Source organism: Synchytrium microbalum, assembly GCF_006535985.1.
Source record: "Synchytrium microbalum strain JEL517 chromosome Unknown SmJEL517_scf0010, whole genome shotgun sequence".
NCBI lineage: Eukaryota > Fungi > Chytridiomycota > Chytridiomycetes > Synchytriales > Synchytriaceae > Synchytrium > Synchytrium microbalum.
In genome coordinates, this window is record NW_022158359.1 from 215,174 (window position 1) to 239,879 (window position 24,706).

The following is a 24,706-nucleotide window of genomic DNA, read 5'->3' on the forward strand; positions in this document are numbered from 1 at the left end:
GCTACAATAGTGTAATAATAGTAGATATAGTTTTTTGGGCTACTACTATTACTATGATATGGGGTGTTCAGGTTGAGAAAGTCACGTTTTCGCTCCTGTCAAATCGTTAATATGGTCTAAACATTTGTGCTGTTTGTGCTGCTACATGCACTTCTACACTTTTCATAACTCCTATAGCATTCTTTGCACTTGTCTAACGTATATGCGTGCTTTTGCTAAATGGGGACAAAAGTCGTCAGTTAAAAAGCTCAGAATGTCATTTCTCCCAAGATTTCAACACGATCGCCCATATCGGTCGCCTACTCCCAACCAATCTTAATCTCCTCATAAACAAACACAGCTCATACGTACACAGTTGCAATACCAGCAAAGTACACTACTTCTCCCACAATCGTCGAGACAGGCTGTCAAAATCTGCTCCTTTGTTTGCTTTTTCTTGCCACCGGCTATGGCAGTATGCAACAGGGTGAGTATAATGAGCAGATGCCATAGGAATCTCATCGTAAAGGAGTGAATTCTGATCAGTTTGTGTGGTACACGTCAAACTGTTTTGAAACGCGTCGGTAAGGGCGTTTTGACAGTTGTTGACAGAATGGGGATAACACTACTTGGACGCGTTATCACGCTCCAATTGGAGTTTTCAGTTCATCACTGATGCTTTCAGATAAGTCACTCCGCAAGAAACATTTTGGTTGGGATTTTAAGAGGGCAGATGTCTATTTTGTCATAATGGTTTGGTGGTTTGGAAGCTCGTTGGTGTAATGATAACAAATCTAGTAACAGAAGCTCCTTCCATAGATATGTCTAGGCATTTTCGTGGTGATATTGCTCAAAAATCGTCTCTATCTCCCGTCACGATTACAATCACTCCTTGTTTATCCTCGTACACATCAGCCCACAATCACCTCTACATTTCTCATACCTCGTATAGCATGCCAAGCAATTTCTCCAAGTGATTGACTTATTTTGCTAATATATTAAAGCCCAAAGTATAGGTTAGAATTCAACAAGAAAAACAAAATGATTTCGTGATTTTCAAGCCCATTCGTCAAAGCGATCGCTGCCTGATAACTAAATAAAACACTTCCAAACACATACAGCATTCATGGTCCAGCACTCTACACTATAGTCGATACAGTAGTCTAGACATGCTGTCAACCGTTGTTCTGGTTTTTGTTCTTTGGCCTTGCCGCCTGCGAATGAGGTAGCGCACAGGGCCATTATAATGAGGATTGGAAGTAAGAGCTTCATTGTGGCGAATTTTGGGTTAGTTTGTCAGATGCCTGTCAAATGTTGGTGAAGCTGCGTCTGTATCGTCAAATACCACAACATAGAGGCAGAACCCCACTCGTGGCAACAACAACAACAGCAACAAGAAAATAGACAAAGATTTGATTAAGTGACGTGATTTCTATGTCTTTGTTCATGGTTGACGCGTCTATGAAAAAATATTGAAGTGTATAAAATATGTGCTTTTTACAAGACCGCAAGGATTATTTGTACACCACTTCCTTCGTACCGCACACATTCTCAGAGCTCTCTAGCCAACCCTTCTACGCTTCCTCCTTTCTTCAGGCCCATCATGTTGTGTCGCAGCACGAGTTGCATGACTGCTCGATGATAATGATGCAGTTGATGGTTGATGCGCTCGGGTACTACGACGAGGCTGTTGTTGCTGTGGTTCGGTAGAACTTGACGATGGTGACGGCCTTGCTTCGTCTACTATTATAGGTGCGGCGGCGGATGAAGATATTGCGACGGATCGAGTAGGTTGTACTACCGGCAACCTTATACGTATTTCTCCAGGGACGACTTGTTGGAATGGTAGTGCCGGTGTTGTAGTATTTGGTGTTGGTAGAGTAGTAAGGGTTGTGTGTAGTAATCTTGGCGATCGTCGTCGAGGAAGTCGTCCCTCTAAGATACGATTGTTTGATTAGCGGAATAAACAAAACCAACAAACAACAAAAACAAAGCAAGATCAAACATAGGTGTATACCTTCATGAGCGAATTCATCAATCTCGACATTCAAAGCAGCGAGCCTTGGAGCCATTCGTTCTCTCACAAGTGCACTGAATTCTTGATTATCAACCTATCAAGTACATACACATCGGTATTTAGTCAGATTCATCATCGCTTTTCATCTACACAATAATCTGCTCACTTCGAGTTCATAGCGACAAGACGGACACGTATTGTGTTGCTGCAACCATTGAGCCAAGCAGTCAAAATGGAAGAAGTGCTTGCAAGGCATGAATATAGGACGAGATTCGTATCCAAGCATGTGAGGTTTTGTCGGTTGACGTCCCTTGGCTATTGGGTCTCTACATATGCTGCAGTCTGTATCGGCTCGTCGCTCAGATAAGAATGTTGGACAAGCGAGATTTGCGATTGCATCGGCGGATGCAGGTGGAGGGCCATGGTGGATGGAACCGATAGTGCCTATGTGTGTTTAGTGATTAGAAAGGGAAATGCACGTCTTTGCGGATTTGGAATGAAAAGCGAGGTACCTAGCCATTCACGTAATGACAATGTCAACTATGTAAGAACAGAGTCTAGTCAGTGATTTGCTACCTCACAACAACACGATGCTACGAAGGGTTGATGTGTTATTTAACAGTGAAGATATATACCTCGAGCAATATTCCCAAGTCGGCAGCAGGATTAGCACCGTGAGCAATTGGCTGTTGTCTATCAGCGGCGGACCTAGTTATACGTCGATTGTTGTCTGAATGCAGATGATTGTTTGTGTCGTGATTTGCGGTTGTTTGTGGCAGTCCAGCCCTTGCGAGTGAAATCCTTTCGAGAATAGCAATAAAGAGCGCCCTGGACGCGAGATCGTCAGCGTCCATCCTTGTCTCTTCTGATGGTTTACGCTTGCTTTACAATCGGCTAGTCAGGGAGGAAGATTTAAGTGTCTGATGGGCGATCAAGTGCATGTGCGAGGCAGGGGCCGAGAGAGAGAACTGAGTCCAGTCCATGATTTAAGCGAATATCCACTTGTCCACTCGTGTATCGCTGCTTTGATCGCGATCTGACGCTTTATGACAAAATACCTGATAACCAGCTGTAGGAAGCCAAAACGTGTCTATTGACGCGTCATAATATCGGTAACAATATAAATACGTAAAAGTAGACCAGTAGTAACGTGTATATTTGACTATTGTCTCGTCTCTTCACCAAACACAAGAGTGAATCAGACCAAACGAATAGCAATTATTAAAATGTTTTCTCCTCTTCAAAGACGGATGCGAACGCCCATAAATACTGTATACAAGGTATCATATGATCACTCCTTCTTCCTCCCCTTCTTCCTCCCTTCTTTCCACAATATTAACTGGTATTTAAATTTTACAGTTATCGCAAGCATCGTTGAGATATGCAACTACCACTTCGGCTCCCTCTGAAGGCAGATACGACAGCAGCGGAAACAGATTCGTAACCCTGATTCCCGGCGACGGTATCGGCCCTGAAATATCAAAACACGTAAAGACCATCTTTGCTGCTGCCAAAGTGAGTCTTGCCTCATATCAAAGGGGATGCGATGGCTGATGATCATTGTATTGCATTCACTATATGTGTTGCATCAATGTTGTCTTTGTTGCCGGGCTTGATCTCTTACAGCACTTTGTGTTGGTCAGTAAGAACTAATGCATGATTATTACCCACATAGGTGCCTGTCGTTTGGGAAGAAGCCGACGTGACTCCCGTTCTAAAAGATGGGAAGACTGTCATCCCAAAACTCGCACTAGATTCTGTAAACAGGAACAAGGTCGCTCTCAAAGGTGCCTAAAAATATGGGAAATTCTCCTTTTTTTTGGTTTATCTTTACAAGGTCTTTGAAATCAACCCCATCCTCCCCTAGGCCCACTCGCAACACCAATTGGAAAGGGACACGTGTCACTCAACCTAACTCTCCGAAGGTACAGCCAAAAAAAACATTTAATTCATGAAAATATCACCACTGATACCCACTCCCACAACAGGACATTCGACTTGTACGCAAACGTCCGACCATGTAAATCCATCGTGGGATACAAGACCCCCTTCGACAATGTAGACACAGTCCTCATCCGTGAAAACACAGAGGGCGAATACTCTGGAATCGAACACGAAGTCATCCCTGGTGTAGTCCAAAGTATCAAACTCATTACCGAAGATGCCTCAAGAAGGTGTATTCGATATGCTTTCGAGTATGCCAAGTCTATCGGAAGGAAGAATGTCACTGTTGTGCACAAGGCTAATATTATGTGAGTTTGTGTGATTCTTACGATGAACTTGGAGTTACATGGAAGACGCGGCATCTCGCTTTCTTTGTCTTGTCCTCGTTTCACTTGATGACCATTTCCGCTCCACTTATTAAATAGGAGACAATCAGACGGACTCTTCTTAAGCGTAGCTCAAGACATGGCCAAAGAATACCCAGAACTCACACTGGATGAAAAGATACTAGATAAAGTAGTCCTCGAAATCGTACAAGACCCAACAGACTACTCTGAAACCGTCATGGTGATGCCAAATCTGTACGGTGATATCTTGTCTGACTTGGGTGCTGGATTGATTGGTGGGCTTGGTTTGACTCCGTCTGGAAACATTGGACAAAAGGCGTCCATCTTTGAATCGGTATGTTTCGCAAGCTTGAAGTGCTTATATTGTTGTGTGCGGTTGGGATTCCTGATATGAGAATCGGATGGCGAAACGAGCGAGGAAGAGATTAATGGACTCCTTAGATGACGGACGTCGTACACTTTATTGCTTGCCGAAGCTCACTTCCACTCTCAATTCCTCAGGTCCATGGAACAGCACCAGATATTGCCGGACAAGACAAGGCAAACCCAACTGCGCTACTCTTATCTGCAGTCATGATGCTGAAACACATGCACATGGAGACATATGCAGAAAAGATCTCAAACGCTGTCTTGTCTACTATTGCTGAAGGAAAAGTACTCACTGGTGATTTGGGTGGTAAATCTACTGGAACTGCGTTTACGCAAGCTGTAGTTGCCAAGCTAGGTTGATTTTTGTTTGTAATAGTTGGTTTTGGATTGTGAGAAGGAGGTTTTCTTAGATAATCGTAGAATATGAAAAAGCACATTTTCAAACAAGAGACAAAAAAAGGCGGCGAGCAGGATGCAAATGAATCTCGGTATATCGGGTCTTTGAGCTTGTTCGGGTTACATGTACGTTATCTTTACTGTTTTTACAACGGGCGAGAGACAGATATGACATCAGAGGTAACAAAACCGTCACTGTGCTATCCTCCCACGTAAATGTTCCAGGATGGCTGCAAAGATTGAAGAGGGAGAATACGTTACCGAGAAAAAGCGCTTCAGGAAAAATCCTCGAATACATTTTTGCTTCATACCACACATACCCTCAGTCCCTTTAGCTAATATCTGCTGCCTTGGAACTTTGAACAGATTCCCATTCAGATTCAGCGACTTGAGTGTACTAATCAATCCCAATTCAGGAGGCACTTGTGTGATGGAGTTGTTACTAGTTATATAAATGCAAAACCAGTTACTTTCTCCCTCTAGGCAATGTTCCAATTTCTTTTGCCCATCCATCAGCGCTACTTAAACAACGAAAACAATGCACTCATTATTGTACGAGGAAAACTCACCTCAAATCCAAATGCACCAACCCTTGCACAAATACAACAGAGACATCCCGTAACTGATTCCCCGACACTAGTAACGTCGACAGGCTAGGAAACACACGCTCATTAGGCATCCTAGTTATGCGATTCCCATTCAGATTCAAATCTGCGACTTTCGGGAAACTGCATCCTTGTGCTAATGATGGTATGACACTAATAGAATTATAGCTCAAATCTAGTAATCGAAGTCCGGGATAGTCACCGGACGGGAATTCGGTTAACGAGTTATGGTGTAGGACTAGTTCTGTTAGGTGCGATGAGATTGGAGGTGGTATGGCGAGGGCAGAGAGTTTGTTTTGAGCTAAGTATAGCTTTTCGATTGCTGTTGGAGTAGTTGTGGGTAGTTCCGGGAGTGCTTCCAAATTCTTGTTTGAGAGGTCTAATATTTTCGAGGTTGGTGATAGTATTATGGAAGCACCATTGCTTCTCTTGCTTGACTCTTGTTCCGCTGCTTTTGAGAAGTGGAAAGACAAGTTAAATCATGCGCGGAAAAAGATGATAATCGTGCCTTCAGATGCTTTCACCTGGCGCAATCTTGTCTCGTAGGTACTTCAACACCTTCACAGTCCCAGAATCAGAAGGTATTCCCAATTTAATCACATTCCCAGCGAACGACAAGACATTCAATTTACTCAAATTTCCCAATTCAGGAGTCAATACCGTTAAACTATTATTACTAACATCGAGTCTCGTCAATTCATTCAGTGTTTTGATACTTGATGGCAATTCAGCGAATGCACAATCACGCATTTCAAGAGTCGCTAGCCGTTTCGATGAGGATGACAATATGGTTGTTGAGATGGATTTACATGGGTTGTAGGAAATGTATAAATCGGTCAAAGCGGGTGTTGATACTGGGTCGTTGAGGTGTGTCAATTTGTTATACCTAACATGAACAGATGTTGGTGTATGATATTTTTCGCTTCCAATAGGTAGAATATCAAAATCGTTTCCTACTTAACATCAAGCCTCGTCAAAGCCGGCAAGGTAACAGGATTCTCACCAAACAGTGGCGCAACAATCGAATTACTCTCCAGATTCAAATCAATCAATTTACTCAATCTGCCCCATGCCACATTACAGGTCCTTGTGATTCCATTCTTGCTAGCATTCACTTTCGTCAAGTTGAGACAAGAGGAGATATTGCATAAGTCACCGATTAGCTGATTGTCTGATACGTCCAGTGTTGATAGTCGAGTAGCGCGAGATATAGAGTCTGGTATCTCGACGAGCTTGTTTGCAGAGACGTTCAGTTCAACTAATGGCAGATCAAAGAGTTCGTCAATGAGACTGGTCAGTGCGTTTGTTGATAGGTTTAGGTGTGTGAGGTTGATCAGAGATTGTACTTCTAAGGGACTTTTGTTCGAGGGAACGGAAGTGTGAGCGAGAAAAAAAGCCGTGGTCGACATATCGAATATCACCCTTACATGACTTGTATCCGATTGTTATGAGCGTCGAAAGCAACTAGTGCTTCGAATTGGGATATCCGTGGATCTACACTTGCTATCTGATTGTCTGCTATTACCAACCGAGTCAATTCAGACACCTAAAAGGTTGAGATTAGATCAGATGCAAAAACTAGTGATGTGCTGCCAAGTTATTGACCGATCTTCTCTCAGTTCCTACCTCCCACCAAGACACATCATTGTCAGAACGATCAAGCGATACGTTCGTGACTGGAGCAGTTCCGACAGATTCATCAAAGAGAGCGTCAGGCCATGCGATCAGAGATTGCCCCGACAAGTTTATGCGACCTGAAGCTCGTCCTTGTTGTATAATCTTGTTTAGTGACGATGATCCGGATGATACATTGTTGTTGCTGGATGATGCACCGAATGCATTGTTCTTGTGATGAAGTGATGATCTGTTGGTCGAAGGTCGCGGTGTCGGAGCTGTAGTGCTAGAACTAGATCGTGGTGATGATTTGATAGATGCCGATGGTGATTTAATAGATGAAGAGGGTGGTTTTATTGATGCAGATGCAGATGAAGGCTTCGACGTTGGTCTTGTGGCAGGAATTGGGATTGAACTTGCTCGTTGCATTGGTTGATCCTAATGTTTTAATGTTTGGCGATGCGAAGAGTTTCAACCTATGTGGACTGTGACAAGGAGCAAGTTAGAACGCGTTTAAAAGTAGATCTAAACGTGATCTAGCGATTTACAGATGATCTTCCCTCCACCAACAACAATTTGGACACATTCATCAAACACACTTTGCAACTACATACCAATACAAGCAAGAATGACTGCTCCAGCAGTGACCGATGTATCCCAGATCTATGATACTATTTTAATTCTTGATTTTGGGTCTCAATACACTCACTTGATCGCTCGTCGTATTCGAGAATTGGGTGTCTACTGTGAGCTGCAAGCTTGCACTGTCAAGATGGCTGACATCAAGTTCAAACCAAAAGGTATGCGTTGATATTGCTTATATTTGTATCGTGCTGTTATCTCTATCCTTTCAATTGGTGTTTGTTTTTCCAGCTTGTCATCAGATTATCTTTTTTTTTGCGAGACACTTTGCGCAGAAGTACACACAGTCGTTAACAAAAATACTAAAACAACGCATTCTGTCTCGCTTATAGGCGTCATCTTATCTGGAAGTCCTTACTCTGTCTACGATCACGATGCTCCTCACGTAGATCCAGCTGTCTTTGACTTAAGTGTCCCAATTCTCGGTATCTGCTATGGTCTGCAGGTACAAAAAAAGAGGATCTGCATGACACCGACAATGATATATAATCTTATGGGACTCATTCTCTCTTTAATTCAACCTCCACAGGAAATAGCTCAAGTAAAAGGAGCAAAAGTAGGCTCCTCAACAAAACGTGAATATGGAAAAGCTGATCTCCATATATCACACGAACAACCATCACAACTATTTACTGGCTTCTCACCTGCCGATAAACATATAACTGTGTGGATGAGCCATGGTGATAAGGTCGATTCCCTACCTCCTGGTTTCCGTGTTATTGCCACCACCTCAACTTCTGATTTCGCTGCTATTGATAACGAGGAAGAACGTATTTGGGGTATGTGTGGTTGCGCGTGTTGATTATGGGTGATAGATAGGATGGAAGAAAAAAACTCGTTGGGACACCAGATCATGTAACGTCCATTCTCACTCCACACCCAACACCCTATAGCAATCCAATTCCATCCTGAAGTATCACACACACCACGTGGAACTGAGCTATTGCAAAACTTTGTGTGTGGTATTTGTCATGCTGATGCATCATGGACAATGACATCCTTTGTAGACAAGGAAATTGAACGTATTCGTTCCATCGTTGGACCAACTGCTCAAGTTATTGGTGCTGTGTCTGGTGGGGTTGATTCAACTGTTGCTGCTAGGCTCTTGACTTTGGCTATTGGTGATAGGTATGTAGCAGTCGCTCGTGCCTAGCCCAAGTGTTGGTTGTGTCAGAGCAAATTGGGAGCACTGATGCCCACTTTTTTTTGGTTTTGTCTCGTATTTAGATTTGCTTTTGACCTTTTGTTGTTCAATTAAATATTAGATTCCATGCCATATTGGTCGACAATGGCGTCATGAGACTAGACGAATGCACCAATGTCTTAAAAACACTTCAAGAAGGATTGGGAATAAATGTTCATTTGGCTGATGCTGCTGATCTCTTCCTTGGTAGACTCAAAGGAGTAAGCGCAAAAAAGCAACAGATATGCATCATCTGTCACCAGCGTTAACTGACCACCACCACACGGTCACCGAATAGGTCACAGATCCAGAAAAGAAGCGCAAAATCATTGGAAACACTTTCATCGAAGTCTTTGAAGAAAATTCAACACGTATTGAAAAGCTAGTTGAACAAGAGGGCAGAGGCAAAGTTGAATTCTTGTTACAAGGGACTTTGTATCCGGATGTAATTGAGTCGATATCGTTTAAGGGACCTTCTGCTACCATTAAGACTCATCATGTAAGCTGGGTGGAAGTCTGATAGAAGGGAGCGTAGCATTCGACTAGGACTAGTCAATACCTGAAGATGTCATGTTGGTTTTTCGCTGACGATTTCTCTCTTGGTTTTAGAACGTTGGTGGTCTATTGGATGACATGAAACTTAAACTTATTGAACCATTACGAGAACTCTTTAAAGGTATTGTTGACCCCCTTTTTGATTTTTCTCGTTTTCCCGAAACCCCAACCAAAAAAGACCCCGAGAAACCGCAGAACACATTGAATACCTTTTTTAATCCTTTCTCTCGTTTTCAATTTGTAGATGAAGTCAGAGCACTCGGCAAAATCCTGCAACTGGATGATGACCTTGTATGGAGACATCCGTTCCCAGGTCCTGGAATTGCTATTCGTATTTTGGGAGAAGTGACAAAGGAGCAAGTTGATATTGTTCGTCATGCTGATCATATTTACATTGAAGAGATCAAGAAGGCTGGTTTATATCGACAGATATCTCAAGGTGAGGAGACAAGGTTGATTTATTGCATTTTGCTTAACAGCAAAAAAAGACGCAGTTTTTAAGTCGTACTATCCCCTCCTGAGAGCATTCAGATTTTTCTGATACTCTGAGGTCGTTAAAGCTTGCATGAGATTCCCCATTCTCACACAATCACTTATTTATAGCATACGCTGCCCTACTACCAATTCGATCTGTTGGTGTCATGGGTGATAAGAGAACATATGAGCAAGTCATTGCTCTTCGTGCTGTTGAAACCAGAGGTAAACGGAGAAATTTTCAATTTAACAGTGTCATGTCTTTTGTTGGGTTCCAGTTTGATGCAGAATGAGCAACAATTTGTTTAATGGGAGAACCAACAAGACCATCCGTCACAGAATCGTCCGTTACAAAATCGGAATAAATATTTTGCTCGCCATACGCTAACCGCTCGTTTGTTTATTACAATAGATTTCATGACTGCAGATTGGTTTGAATTCCCATACGACATACTCAAAAGGATATCATCTCGTATTATAAACGAGGTTGCTGGTGTGAATCGTGTTGTTTATGATGTTTCGTCGAAACCACCAAGTACCATTGAATGGGAATAATTCCATGCTGAGCTTTTGTAAAGTGCAGCAAATGGTTTGAGTTAGAGTAATAGATGTGAATTGGAAGGAGAAACAATGGGGCCAATCGCTCAGGGGTTTCTGGTCGGCAGTGTTTTTGTTTGGCATGAACACGTACCAGCACCAACGTTACTGATCACATGCATTCTTTAAAAGATACATTTTCTCAATGATCTTGTTTCCTGTCGTTTCTTTGCCTCGATCACGATGATCTTGGTTTCGTGACAGCTTTGCCGACCTGCTCGGTATCTGTATTGAATTCTGAAGTACAACGAAAAAAACCAGACACTAACTTGTAGTAGATGGTCAATATGTCAAACTCTACCCATCACTTCGCATCTCAAGGAGCAGAAACCAGCCTCTTTTGAGAAAACGTGAATACGGCAGAGCCGCACTAGTTTAATTCGCCCTCGACAACCTCATTAAGTGAGAGCAGTCGTTCCTATCTCACACATCCTCTTGTGATTGGCCTACTTGTTACGCCGATGCTTCATGGACAATGACATTCTTCAAGTGGAATAGGGAACTGAATACATTTGTTCAAGCGTCGGTCCTACTGCCCAAGGATGACAGTAAGAAAAGGGACCAAAAGCCATTGGCAACAAACAATGCTCAACTGGCATTGAAAAGTTAGTTTGAACCACAGAGCATTATTGAATAGAATACGTGGTTTGTTTGGTTGCTTTTGTTAGACGGAGGGGATAGCTTTAGGATATCTTGGAAATAATGCACAAAGTTTAAAAGGGGCAACGTCTATTTGATGCTCTCATTGATGCTCTTTTTTGCAGCATTCTGTCCAAATAACACGAACAAACCCCAAAAAAGGACAGAGTAAAGTCACACCGACGAGTTACTAGTATGCAAAGTTACTCAATTCTACAGGTTGATGAATCAGTCTATACTGCATTCCTGACCCGCCGTTCCACCAAAAAAACAGGCGCTCTGGCCCTTTCTACACTCACACAAACACCCGCAACCGTACCGAATAAGTTTATAATTTGGCAACCACTCTTCTCTTCCTACCACTCTCTCCGGCTCTCCCCTTGATAATCTTGATAATATTCAAGGCAGCAACAGTCTCACTCTCCATAGTTGAAAACGCTCCCTCAAATCCGTTCACATAAAATACATTCCTAGCGACTTCTACACTGTCACCAAATGCACCACTACTAGTCGGTGGTAGTTCCGGGTAGCTCCACCATTCGCGTCTCGTCACGGCTTTAATCTCTTTATAATATTTCTGTAATTCGGTGGCAGTCATGTATGTTCGTGAAAAGATTTTGGTTATTGTCGTGTTCTTGTCGTGGCAATAAGCTACGATTGATATTGAGAGGAAAGGGAGTGTTGCGTTGTTTGATGTCAGGATTGTAGATGGTGCTTTAGATGTTGGTGGGAGGCCGAATGCCGTTGGGTCCACTTGACCTGTTACGAATGTTACATATAGTTTGACGTATGGGATCATGGGTAGTGTAGGTATGTTGGGACCCAAATCTATATTACTTTGGCCCTGAGATTCGTTCAAATGTTGAGTTAGCAAGAGCGAGAAAAAAGTACTACACTTAGTTTTCCAAATGGCACTCACACCAGGACAAGCAATAATAACAATATCAAATACTTCGGGTTTCCCACGAAGTGTTTCAACAACGACTCCATCAGCACCGCCTGGAGCTAATCGCCTAACGCCAGTCACTCGAGTATTCAGTTTCACAGTTGCTTTAGATTCTTCAATCCATTTAGCCATGATTTGAGAATTCCCTCCTTTGACTTGTTGCACGTCTCCAAACAAGGCAGTCAAAACAACCAAGGCTCCAAGCGAGTTCATGTCAGAGTTTTGAGCATAATTGACTCTTGTGATTGGCTGATGAATGTAATGGTGAGATAGTGCAAGAAAAGGATGAAGAATGTCCGTATGAGGCTTACCTCCACAACCTCATCAATGAATTTTTCACTAACACCCCAATTCTTGGCTAAGAACTCTCTTGCACTAACACTCATATAGTCAAGTAACGAGTAATGATCCAGAAACTCCTGCCATGTCTCAAACCCAACATCATTCTTGTCATAAGTCTTGTACCATTTCGAAGCAGCCTCGTTGGCAGCCCTATAAGTCCTCAACGGAGACGTGCCCCATCTCCATACACCTTTGACATAATCCCAATTACTCTTCATTGTATACAGGATCTCATTTCCATTCCATACAACTAGTCCATCATCAATGTCATCCTGTGTCGTGAATTCAAGCTTGTATTTGATGCATGCATCGTGCAGATGTTTGTTTGTTTTCAGGAAGATCGACGCCCCGGATTCAACTATTATCGGTGGCGAGTCTGCAGGTGCTGTGGGATCTAGTATCGGAATGGAGTGGACACGTCCGCCAACGACCGAGTTGCGTTCGTAGATGGTAATGTTTGAATCAGGAAATTGTTCACGTAGCGAGAATGATGCATATGATCCAGCAGGTCCAGATCCTAATGCACGTGTTTAGATAGCGTCAGTAGCTGTGTCTGACGAAGGGTGGTTGACAGTTGCGAGAGAAACGTCAAAGACGAAGCGCAAGATCAAAGAAATTCAAATTAGAGGGTTGAATTCATTTTTCCACGAGACTTTGCTGATCACCTTCCCGTTAACGAGCTGTCAGAAACAGCGTCAAAATGCTTATCAAAATGTTGGATGTTTTTCAAGCTCCAAGCTTCAGATCAACAATTCGAGACGGTATCATTCCAAATCACGTACCTATAATAGCAATCTTACGTGTCTTGAAGACCATGGTGTCTCTCTCGTCGTCGTCTTGGAACCGTAGTAAATCAGCTCCAATAATCGATTGAGTTATGAGCAGAATGAAGAAGACCAAAAGAGGCAAGTTCCTATAATGCTTATACTGTTTAATGTATCCCGTTAATAACATCTATCTTGTCTTTAATTAGCTGCAACTACTGGCACATTGAAATCCGCTGCTGAATTTTATATCGATTCGCTTCCAGGCCTTGGCATAGTAGATCAATATTCTTACCACCAATATGCTGGGTATGTGCATACAATACAGTCCCTATGATTGTCATTGCCATTGATCTTCAATTCTACGTGACTTTGACATCTCATTCATTTCAACCAACAAATAGGAATATAGAGCTGGACGCTGCAGGTCTGAATTCGCTCTTCTTTTGGCTAATTAGAAACCAAATCAACCAGCCAAGAGATAAACTCGTATGTACTCGTCGGTTATCCTGGGTCTAAATGTGAAGTTTTTGGCTTTTGATCCAAACACCACACGTTCTTGTTGATCACGTAGGTCATATGGCTGAATGGAGGTCCCGGATGGTATGTGGCATATTGCTGAGCTATGTGGCACATTGCTGAGCTGTCGAAATCTCACGTTCTTGTTCATGTAGCTCAAGGTACAAGACCTCATATTGGACCAATCTCCTATTTGATGACTCACACATCCGCTTCTATAACACGTAGTATGGACGGAATGTTTATGGAATTTGGTCCATTCTCCGTTAATGCTAGTAAAGTGTTGGAAATCAATCAAAACAGTTGGGGAAGAAACGCTCATTTGCTGTTTGGTGAGATAGGATGCTTCTTCCTTGTTGTCTTCTCGTCTAGTCGTGGCTGACTCAATGTACCATACGATCAAATAGTTGATCAGCCTGCTGGAACAGGTTTTAGCACTGCCGATCAATATGATTTGACTCAAGATTCGGTATGTTACGTGTTTTGGAATTAATTGTTCCAAAGAACCAAAAATCGATCTACCTGAATAAGGCTTGTATGGTACACCTTTCATACACTTACACGCAACGCACTGCAATCAGGCAACAAAACGGTTTATGGTGTTTTTGGAAAACTTTTATAGCATCTTTCCTGAATTCAAAAGGAGCGAGGTAACAAAACAGATATTTCGATTGTGAGCTCACAAGCTTACACATTTCCACATATGTAGCTCTATATTGGAGGAGAAAGTTACGCCGGCATATACGTCCCGTACCTAGCTAACGAAATACTCAAGAGACGAGAAGCTGCTACACTGATTGTGAGTTGGAAATAGTCTCATTCTTCAAGTTGCTTCATCCTTTTTTTGTCTGACTGTAATTCTGTCCTTTTTTAGCCACCAGAGCTAGATTTAAAGGGAATAATAGTTGGAAATGGGTGGATTGATCCATTACCACAATATCTATCTTATTATGATTTCGCAACCAAGAATGGGATACTTGGTGGCGAATATGCTGTAAGTGGGAAAAAGCAAGAAATGCCCCCTCAATCGATTCGGTTTATTCGCTTACTCGCAACTTTATTTAGAAATATGCTAGAGCAGATATAGAAAACTGTAAACGAGCCTTCTCGAAAGGCGGCCCGAAGATCCATTATGATACCTGTGATATGATTATGGAACGGGTGTTATTGCAATCTAGAGCAGGGTTAGTTCAAAGTGTAGTGTTTTTGGGTGATTCTCTTGTCAAAAAAAAAAAGAAAAACAAAATAAATGACCTGCTCTAAACTTAGGAATCGACCTTGCATCAACATGTATGATATTCGATCAAAGGATTCTAAACCGAATGGCGATTGCGGGTTGAGTGAATGGCCTAAGTCGTTGCCGTATGTTACTGAATATCTTGGGGTATGTGAGATATACAGTCTTCGTCGGTGTGGTTTTTTCTCAATTTTGGGTGTTCTCAACAAGAAGAGAGCTAACTCGCTCTCCAATCTCGGATTTCCAGAGAGCGGACGTTTTAACTGCTATCCATACGACGAAAAAGACGAAATGGACTGAATGTGATGATAAAGTTGGAAGCTCTTTACGTTCTGATCCAAGTTTGCCGTCATCTGTTGTGAGTTCTGTTATGATTGAGCGGATCCTCGTGTCGAATTTGTTGGCTGTTTTTGTTGTTGCTATTTTGCGAACTTTTAACTCACACGTTCTTCCACGCCTTGCAACAAATCGCATAGTTACTACCATACCTAACTTCCAAAATCCAAGTCCTTCTATTCAGTGGAGACCAAGACCTCATATGTAATCACATGGGCACTGAACTCTTTCTATCAAACCTAACATGGAATGGCGCCACCGGCATGTCGAATGCCACGACATATAGCTACCTGATTGATGATGTGAATATAGGGTCGTGGCAATCGAGTAGGAATATGTCGTATGTGTTAATATATGGGGCATCGCATATGCCGGCTGTGGATGTGCCTGTGGCGGTCTGGGATATGCTGAATCGGTTTATTGGGGTTGTTGATACGAGTAGGGGGACGTCTTTGCTTCTTGATGTGAGTTTTGTGCCGTTTGAACAGTTTCAGGTGCATTCACCTGATTTTTTTTCGTGTTTGTGTGCCGATGGCCGAATGATGCTTGCCTCCCCATCTTTCAGCCTTCAGGATCACCTTCTCCTATACCGTCATCGGCTCCTCAGAAGGGGCCTCAAGTGTATTATGGATGGGTTGGGTGAGTACGTGATTGTGATTGTGTTTGAAGTGGAGATGATGTGCTTCGGAAACGAATATCGGCATTTGATCTGTCTTTTTTTTAGCTACTCGTTGTATCCATTGAAACACATACAAAAAAACTCGTCTCATCCGCCGATCTTCATTATCCACATAGAATCGTAATTGCCATCTTAATAATGTCACTATTTGCATCAGTCCTGATACTAGTCTACATTCGAGCACGCAGAAGGCGAGGAGCCAAGGATACTAGAAGAGGAGAAGACTGGCACGAGTTACGAGGTGCCGAAGACGATGAGGAAGAAGAAATGTTTGATGCAGATCGGTATTTAGATGATGATAACAGCGCTGGACGTAAAGGGAATGGCGGTGGTGTAGCGAGGTTTGAGATTGATTCCGATTAGAGGGAATCTCACAACAGTTTCTCGTCCTTTTTTTTGTGTATAGTCATTGGACGTAGAATTTGTCACTTTTAATATCCCATTTCACACTATCAAAGCATGTGTCATTCTAGAGACTCCCTTGTGTGCCAGCGCAAGGTTGTTGTTTCCGGAAACAAATCAGTCATGTTGGTTGTTTCAGGAAAACAAGTCAGCATGTCATGTTGTCTCTATTTCGTTTGTTACTATAGTTATTTACACACGCAAGAGTCTAAAAATTACAGTGCAGCAATAATAGTACAGAATGCACGACGTGCACGGCTTCCCAACTCCCAAATCTTAATCTGCGGCAGCAGGAATATCATCCACGGTAACAACCACAATCTCCGTCTCTTCGACGTCTTCTATTTGTTGTCTCTTGATGCTCTCTACTTGCGATCTAATCAAATCACTGACAAATCCGCGCAGCCCATCGGCGTTTTGGTAATTTGATAAGTACTCTAACTCCATTGTTGTGCGTTGGTTTGCGTATTCGAGATGGGATCTAAATATCTGCTCAAAGTCTGGTGGGTTTGCTGGTACGATGTGGGTAGGGATTTCCAGCATGTCTGTAGGTGATGAGAGTGAGTATGGGTATGGGACACACAACAAGGACATACCATCCAGATCAGGAAGAGGAGGCGGTACGAGTTGAGCCAGTACTTCGGCAGAAGCAGACTGACGTAATGATGCTAATGCTGATCCCTCAAACCCATCAGGAGTATCGTCCAGAGTTAGAAGATCTTGTCTGAAGGACAATAGTTCTTCTTCGGGGTGAGTATCAGTGTTTGATGGTGATTCCTATGAAATAATGCATATGAAAAGTGATATCTATTGTCATTTGTCTGAGATCTATCCCAGATCAAATAGTTGCCAATTAATGCAACACACGCACTTCTTCTTCCCATTCCAGTTCATCGACCTCGACAGTAGTGTCGTCTTCCTCGTCGTCACTGTCGTCCTCACTATCTACGAATGATAGCGGGATGGTCTTCTTCTTGGTCTGTTCCGCTACATTGCTCTTTACATTTTTAATAATTTTCTTTGTAGGAGATAGTCTGATTTTGACCGTCTTTGTGACGGCGGCATGGATTTCATCGTACTTGTCGTAGCTACTGGCACGACGCATTGGCGATGTGGTTCGTGTTCCTAGACTGGACATCATCTTTGCTATGGGTGATCCTTGAATTGGGTTGACTTGAATGATGAGTGCTGTTATATAGGGAGGCAAACGTAGTAGCAAACGAGTTTGATTGGGCATGTTACGTGACGACACTCGTAGCAGAAAATAAAAAATTATTTACGCCTTGCAACTAAAAAGTTCGCATGATCAGCCATCCGATCGGTCCTCATTCTTCTTCACGTTATTTCGCACAAACCACTCGTACGATTACAACTATGGCAGAAACAGAAGTAGACAGTAGTGCCAATGCAAGCAAGACGTCTTCCACATCATCGTCACCAGTATCGTCTCCAACCCGCAAACATTACAGCCACTCGTTAAAAGAAGATGTTGTAATGGTCCCAACATCAGATGGAATAGAGTTAGAAGCTCGTGTGTGCAAACAGGCTTCGACTGGAAATCCACGGCACAACGTTTGTGTGCTAGTAAGCCATCCATATGGCCCTCTAGGTGGCAATCTACGAAACAATGTATGCCATCATCGCAGTCTTGAGCGCTTTGTTTACGTCCAAGAAGAAGCCTACAACAATTATTGTATTGATGTATCGACACGCATTTAGGTAGTGGAGGCTGTAGTCTACGAGTGTATGAAACTCGGCCTGTCGACCTGCAGATTCAACTTTCGGTACGCAATTGCACTCTTTCAAGTCAATTTACCCCTGTATACCAACACTTTCATTCTCTTGTATAGAGGATGTGGGAAATCTGGCTCACGAACATCATGGAATGGCACTCCCGAACTAGCAGACATGATCACAATGGGTACATACTGTGTTGAACAAATGAAGTGTACGCGTCTACTGCTTGTTGGATACTCTTATGGATCAATGATGGCCTGTGCTGCTGCTAAAGCGCTGATTGATAACGGGGTGAATGTGGTTGGGTTGGTGGCAATCAGTTATCCAAGTTCAGGTATTTCCTTCATGATGATTTTGTTTTTTTCGAAACTTCACCTTCAACCAAGTTGACTCTTTTCAACCCAGTAATGTGGTTTCTCACATCTGGAAACTCGTCAGCATTCACAGCACCGCTACAAGCCTTGAACAAGACGCCCAAACTGTTTCTCATGGGTACATCTGATAATTTCACATCCATATCAGCTCATCGGCAATTTGTAGAGTCTATACCGTTGAGTATTCAATTCTTGTATATTGCAGTAACAGGTGGTTGACGCATTCCATTCTTTATATAGGCAACCGAAAACTCAAATCGAGTTTGATGCAGACCACTTTTGGTTTCAGAACGAAGAGCATATTATGAGTAGTATAAACGTGTTTGTAACACAATTGGCATTGTAAAAAATTATATTTATCATGTTCTTAGTCACCTAAATACACAAAAATTGAAATTGTAGCCCTTTTTATTCTATGGTAAGTGAACGAAGTAAATACTCACGAAATCACGTCCTAAATCGCTACACTAAGATACCCTTTCGTCATACTGAACGTCAGGTTTGCGTCATTTTGTAATTTTATAGTACCGGTCAAGAGCAGCAAAAGCAAAGAGGACACGCAAATACCAAAACGTACTGAAAAAAAGCGTTTCTGATTTAAGTTGTCTCCTCAGCTGATCTAGACAAACCGGAAGCATCTAGGCACAAGCTGGAAGATTACACTGCTGCAATCGGAGCATCTGAGGGTACTGCCCAAATGAGGGAGTCACCAGTGAAAAATCGTGTGCGGAGACAAAAGACTGTCAATCTAGCCTGATTTTCAGACAAGTTTGATGGTTTGATTGGCTTCGGAAAGAAACCAAACCTCCAGTAGGAAACAGTCACTTTCAAATTTATGATATGGAGCTGTATGAGCGCACAGAGTTAGCAAGATACTGAAAGATGGTGGGAAAGTATGTTTGCAGTCTGGTTACCTTCATCTTGTATCCATTGCATCTTTCTTTGACGGTTTCACGTGGAAAATTGAGAACTCACACACGTCCCCTCCATATTTTAGCAAGCCCAAAGAGCGTCGTTTCACGATCCCATTATGGGTTTTATTGCTCGGTGAAACAGTTCTGGTGGCTGGAACCTTGTGTCTCATCATTGGGCTATTATTCACTGCTGCGACCACGACATCCCTAACGAATTTTGGAACAAGCTTACGAGATACATTGATGAATCAGACTATTGGCAATGTTACTGCCTCCTTGATTCAGATGGAGTATGCGCTGTTTGCCATGACGGAAAACCCGTTGATGATGGCTTTCGCGAGTCTCGACCCAGCTGTTGCTACAAACGGTGGTATCTCATCAAGTATGATTTCGTTTTGTTTATGTCTTCAACATAATCATTCAAGTTTTGTCACACTTAATGTGTTTCTCATTATAGTCAACGTCACAAGCAATGCAGCTGCACTCTCAGTCTTGACATTGGCCAGCTCGGCATGTATGCACATACCAGCCTGTGAAGCAGCTGGAATGGGGCTTGGTGATAACCTCATGCTGGGATACTCGCACTCTGTAAACGCGTTCTCATATCAAGACATTACCACTGGATCTGGACCAACACAGACAACCGCGATATACAACCGTGCGGTTGATCCGGTGACTTATCGTGCTGCTTTGGTACGTGGCTTGTAAGTGTACGTGGCCGAGGCAATATTTGTTTTGAATAAACTGCCTTGTGTTTAGACTCCATCCACATACGTGGCGAATGTACAATACAGCTTTAATGCCTCTTTATGGATGTCGATCGCTGGATGGACCCCCGCAAGAGTTCTGACGCCTATGTGGGGCGCGAATGCGAGGTCTCTCGTTCCAATAACTGGGACACCATACTTCTTGATTTACTGTGAGTAACTTTGGACCACCCATTTCGCCCGTTCTTGTATTCTCGAAACGAAACGTTGCTCACATTTTATCCAGTAAATTTCTTCAGAGTATTCTATGCAAACATGCCAATCGACACTGGAAATCCAGCCCAACATTTTTCGACAATGGCCTGGGTTAGCCTATCGATATCTTCTCTTGAAAACACATTATCAGAATTCTCTGTCACGCCAAACGGATTGGTGTATATCGTTACCCCTGCTGGCCTTATGGTGTCGTCGTCAGTCAAGAATGTGTCGCAAATCAATTATGGAACTACATCGTACTTTGCTGGCGAGTCGCCAAACACGTATATTCGGGTAATGCAAATCTTGCAGTAGTATGCTGCTTGTATGAGAAAGCTAAACTCTTTCGAATCTTTGCTAGGAATCCAACATATACCTAAACGCCCAATACGGCTCTCTGTCCAACATCCCCGCCTCTGGCCTATCCCTCACCTTCACCTCAACCACCGGCGAATCTCTTCTATGTGACGTCCAATGGCTAAATCGTACCAACCTCGAATGGATTGTAATCACCGTCATACCTCGAAGCGACATCTGGGGTTTCGTCGATACCAATTCACGCAACATTGTGATTTCCACATCCATCGTGGGAGTTCTTGGCGGTCTCATCAGTATCGCCATGGCAGTACTTCTAACTCGTCCCATTCGTCGCCTTGAAGCACAAATGTGTCGAGCGCGTGATTTTGATTTCGATGGGCTGGTGGCTGGGTACCTCAACTCCAAATCTGTCTTTACTGAGGTATGATGTGGTATGGTTTTGAATTTGTTGGTAAAATCGTGAAATCTGACCTAGATCACGTTAGATCAATTTGATGCAAGTCACATTTGTGGAGATGCTCGACAAGTTTTCGCATGGGATTAAGCAAAACAAGGAGCTCATGACTGGGTATGTTCGTACTTCGGGTGCTGGTCGATTGTCTGGGGTTGCTGAGATATCGGAAGGTCGGAAATCTGTTACAGAGGGTCGCAAGTCTCTTACATAGTAGTGACTGGGAGATATTTATAAAGTTTGCAATATATACATTACGAACTATTCAGTCATTGATGCAGTTCCCTCTCCCGTTTCACTTTGACAGTGTAAGAGACAGTAAACGACAAAACGAACTTGTTGCATCTATTCGAAAACAGTTGTTATGTATTTCTTGGCGTTGTTTTGAATTTCTTTACAAATGTTGGTATTTAGTCTTCCAAAGGCTATCATACAAAATGTGCTGTGTCTCAATTGTCACTAGACACGGTTCTCAGTAAAAGGTCTGATCACAAACATCCCCACAGGCACTTCCCTCAGCATCCACTTCTATAAACCTGGCAGCCTTTCCGGCACCCTTAACCCCAGCAGCAGCAACACAACCCCGATTGACAATCTCGACATTATCCAAGGCGACATTGAGCGTTCCTTGATTATACGCACTCTTGAAAGCAATCCATACAGGTTGGCCTGCATAAGCCGATAAATCAAACGTAGTTGTTTGCCAAGGCGAGGTTTTACCATCTGCGACACGATCGGCGGTCAAGATGTTGGCAATGACTTGGGTCTTGTCAAACCATTGGTACGACTGGGCGGGACGGACAAGGTCGACGAGGAATTGCTGGTTGGCGAATGTTGCGACGGAGAGGGTTTTCGGGGTGGCGAACTCGGGGGCGTAGTTGGAGACGTACCAGTTGAAGGTTAGGATGTCGCCGGGGATTGGGGTGTATTGTTGGTACATGACGAGAGCCTAAGAAACAAAAGTTGTGAGTCAGTATAGAGTCTCTAACTGAGATCAAACAGGAATTGGTTTCTGATTGAAATAAAAACTTACACCGGGTGCATTGGAATCCAAGACGGCAATATGGTTGTCAGGTTGTCCAAGACCAGTGAAATGCTTGCGAGAGATAGTAGTACGTCTAGAATCCGATCGCATGACTTGGAATTCCCCACTTGAACCAGCTTGACGCGCGACAGTCCAGCCACTGAGACCCTGTTCAAAATCACCGTTGACAAGACCTCGGGTGCAAGGAACTTGGTATGGTGATTTTGCAGCAGGCTTGATTCCAGATGATTTTTGAGCAGCAGGCTTAGACTTGGATGACTTGACAGGTACTTCGGTATCGTCTTCAGAGTCTTCAACAAAGAGAGAGAGGATGGGGTTGTAGGTTTCACCGACTTCTTCGTCGTCAGAGTATTTGGACTTTCTGGACGGACCTTCGGCTTGCTTGGCAACAGCCTTCTTTACTTCGTTCAAGGCCTTGTGGAAGTCAAACCATACGTCTTGGCTTTCGGCGGGAGTTGAGTTGTCACCGAAAAGGAGACCACCAAAGAGAGAGTCGTCGGGGTCGGTCTCCTTAAATGATGAAATTGTTTAGCAATGCGATTTTAGTGATTTTCTAAAACCCAAACGAATACGACATTATAGAATGCTTACAGAGGGCTCGTCATAATCAAGGTCGGACATTCCTTCAGTCAAATCAGCTAGAGATAGTTTAGGAATACCAACATGGAATTCAGGAAGGTGTTCACCATCTTCACCATCAACAAAGAATGAAGAAATGAATTTACGCGCTGGTTTGGGCAATACACCGGCATACAATCGAGATGGGTCTTCGTCATAAGGAGCGTGTTGAACACTGTTGACAAAGTCACGGTCTCTTGGTATGGTGGTCATGTGTTCTTCATCAACAAACCAGTTTGTGAATCCTTGGTTCAACAAGTCAATTGCTCCAGCATGGTTTGGTTGATCTTTATCGGCCCATTCAGTGGGGCTGCCCTTTTGACCAGCCTTGATGGGAGTCTTGTTGGATTTAGATGGCTTGGCCTTGATGGAGGAAGCCCACTTGGAGAGGTACTCGGTAGGGTCAGATTCTTCTTTGGAAGAAGCAGCAGCGGCACCTTCAGCGGTGGCAAATAGGCTCGACCACGAAGACTTCTTGTTGGAAGAGTCATCCGAGTTCGACTTCCAGAATTGTTGTGGCTCATCATCAGTACCAGCATCTTCATCAGCAAACAAACTGGCCCATGCTGATGTATCGGCTTGTTTAGCGGACTTTTTGGTGGACCAAAGAGACTGAGATAGTTGTTGTTGTGGTTCATCGTCACCAGTAGCATCTTCGTCAGCCCAAATGGTCCAAGCTCCGGTATCAGCTTGTTTGGATGCCTTTTTAGGGGTTGATTGTTTTGCAGCGGTGGTTTGAGTGAGTTTGACAAGAGACAGCTTTGGTTGGATTCGAGCTTCAATGGCTTCCTCGTCCACAGGTTCAGATGCAAAGGAGGACAACCATGATTCCATGGCCTTTTTAGCCTTTAACAATTGTTGGCTGGTTGGAGTAGAGCTCTCGTCATCGTCATTGGTCAATCCGAGTGAAGCGAAGAAAGATTTCACGGCAGGTTTCTAGATGGGTTGAGAAGAAAGAAAACAATGAGCATGCAATTGGCAGAAAAAACCAGCTATAAAATCTAACGACCAACTTACGTCAGACTCTTCCAAATAGTCAGTCAATTTGGCAGGAGAAACAATCTTGGGAACTTCAACACGGAATTCAGGAAGGTGTTCACCATCTTCACCGTCAACAAAGAAGGACGAGATGAATTTACGGCCAGCTTTAGGTAGTACACCAGCATACAATCGAGATGGTTCGTCATCATAAGGAGCGTGTTGAGTACTGGTGACAAAATCACGGTCTCGGGGAATGGCGGTCATGTGTTCTTCATCCACAAACCAGTTAGTGAATCCTTGACTCAACAAGTCGATAGCTCCAGCGTGATTTGGTTGATCTTCATCAGCCCATTCAGTTGGACTGCCGACTTCAGAATGCTTGACTTGTTTTCGGACGATTTGTCCTTGCTTCTTGGCTAGTTTGGGTTGAGCGACTGGTGCAGGTTTAGGTGTTGAAGCGACGACGGGTTTCTTGATGACGGGAGCAGCAGCGGGTTGAACCTTCTTTGCTGGCTTGGCGGGGCGAGCAGGTTCAGGCTGAGCGCGTTCTTGAACATCTTCGGAAGCAGCTTCTTGAGGCCAAGGTTGACCGTAAGGTGCAGCAGGGAAACCAGGTGGAGCGTTTTGGTAGTAAGCGGCCGGGTAGTATGGGTATCCGTAAGGAGCATATACATATCCAGGAGGTATATTCACGTTTTGTTGAGGTTCTTCGACAGATGG

General features: G+C 43.3%; 6 protein-coding genes across 6 annotated transcripts; 4 read left to right on the forward strand and 2 right to left on the reverse strand.

The window, feature by feature from the left end:
• Positions 1-3,246: 3,246 nt before the first annotated feature.
• Positions 3,247-5,016, forward strand: SmJEL517_g02405 (isocitrate dehydrogenase (NAD+); the record flags this gene model as incomplete). Its single annotated transcript, XM_031168333.1, has 7 exons — positions 3,247-3,276; positions 3,356-3,511; positions 3,672-3,783; positions 3,864-3,921; positions 3,985-4,248; positions 4,366-4,621; positions 4,789-5,016. 7 exons carry the CDS (start codon positions 3,247-3,249, stop codon positions 5,014-5,016), a joined length of 1,104 nt encoding a protein of 367 aa, XP_031025638.1.
• Positions 5,017-5,244: 228 nt separating this feature from the next.
• On the reverse strand, positions 5,245-7,700 carry SmJEL517_g02406 (uncharacterized protein; the record flags this gene model as incomplete). The annotated part of the gene is made up of 7 exons (XM_031168334.1): positions 5,245-5,282; positions 5,373-5,494; positions 5,622-6,105; positions 6,182-6,543; positions 6,615-7,013; positions 7,085-7,203; positions 7,284-7,700. The coding sequence occupies 7 exons, from the start codon at positions 7,698-7,700 to the stop codon at positions 5,245-5,247; spliced, it is 1,941 nt and encodes a 646-aa protein (XP_031025592.1).
• A 199-nt stretch (positions 7,701-7,899) lies between these two features.
• On the forward strand, positions 7,900-10,680 carry GUA1 (GMP synthase (glutamine-hydrolysing); the record flags this gene model as incomplete). The annotated part of the gene is made up of 10 exons (XM_031168335.1): positions 7,900-8,071; positions 8,246-8,358; positions 8,443-8,692; positions 8,807-9,041; positions 9,179-9,317; positions 9,395-9,595; positions 9,706-9,772; positions 9,896-10,090; positions 10,255-10,350; positions 10,538-10,680. 10 exons carry the CDS (start codon positions 7,900-7,902, stop codon positions 10,678-10,680), a joined length of 1,611 nt encoding a protein of 536 aa, XP_031025639.1.
• Positions 10,681-11,689: 1,009 nt separating this feature from the next.
• On the reverse strand, positions 11,690-13,465 carry SmJEL517_g02408 (uncharacterized protein; the record flags this gene model as incomplete). Its single annotated transcript, XM_031168336.1, has 4 exons — positions 11,690-12,205; positions 12,281-12,556; positions 12,619-13,166; positions 13,432-13,465. The coding sequence occupies 4 exons, from the start codon at positions 13,463-13,465 to the stop codon at positions 11,690-11,692; spliced, it is 1,374 nt and encodes a 457-aa protein (XP_031025624.1).
• A 535-nt stretch (positions 13,466-14,000) lies between these two features.
• SmJEL517_g02409 (uncharacterized protein) lies at positions 14,001-16,547 on the forward strand (the record flags this gene model as incomplete). Its single annotated transcript, XM_031168337.1, has 12 exons — positions 14,001-14,016; positions 14,088-14,264; positions 14,340-14,401; positions 14,514-14,582; positions 14,642-14,731; positions 14,807-14,926; positions 14,998-15,116; positions 15,202-15,316; positions 15,417-15,527; positions 15,646-15,969; positions 16,071-16,144; positions 16,301-16,547. The coding sequence occupies 12 exons, from the start codon at positions 14,001-14,003 to the stop codon at positions 16,545-16,547; spliced, it is 1,524 nt and encodes a 507-aa protein (XP_031025623.1).
• A 1,413-nt stretch (positions 16,548-17,960) lies between these two features.
• SmJEL517_g02410 (uncharacterized protein) lies at positions 17,961-19,454 on the forward strand (the record flags this gene model as incomplete). Its single annotated transcript, XM_031168338.1, has 5 exons — positions 17,961-18,215; positions 18,306-18,370; positions 18,437-18,657; positions 18,729-18,908; positions 19,312-19,454. 5 exons carry the CDS (start codon positions 17,961-17,963, stop codon positions 19,452-19,454), a joined length of 864 nt encoding a protein of 287 aa, XP_031025713.1.
• Between the last annotated feature and the right edge of the window lie 5,252 nt (positions 19,455-24,706).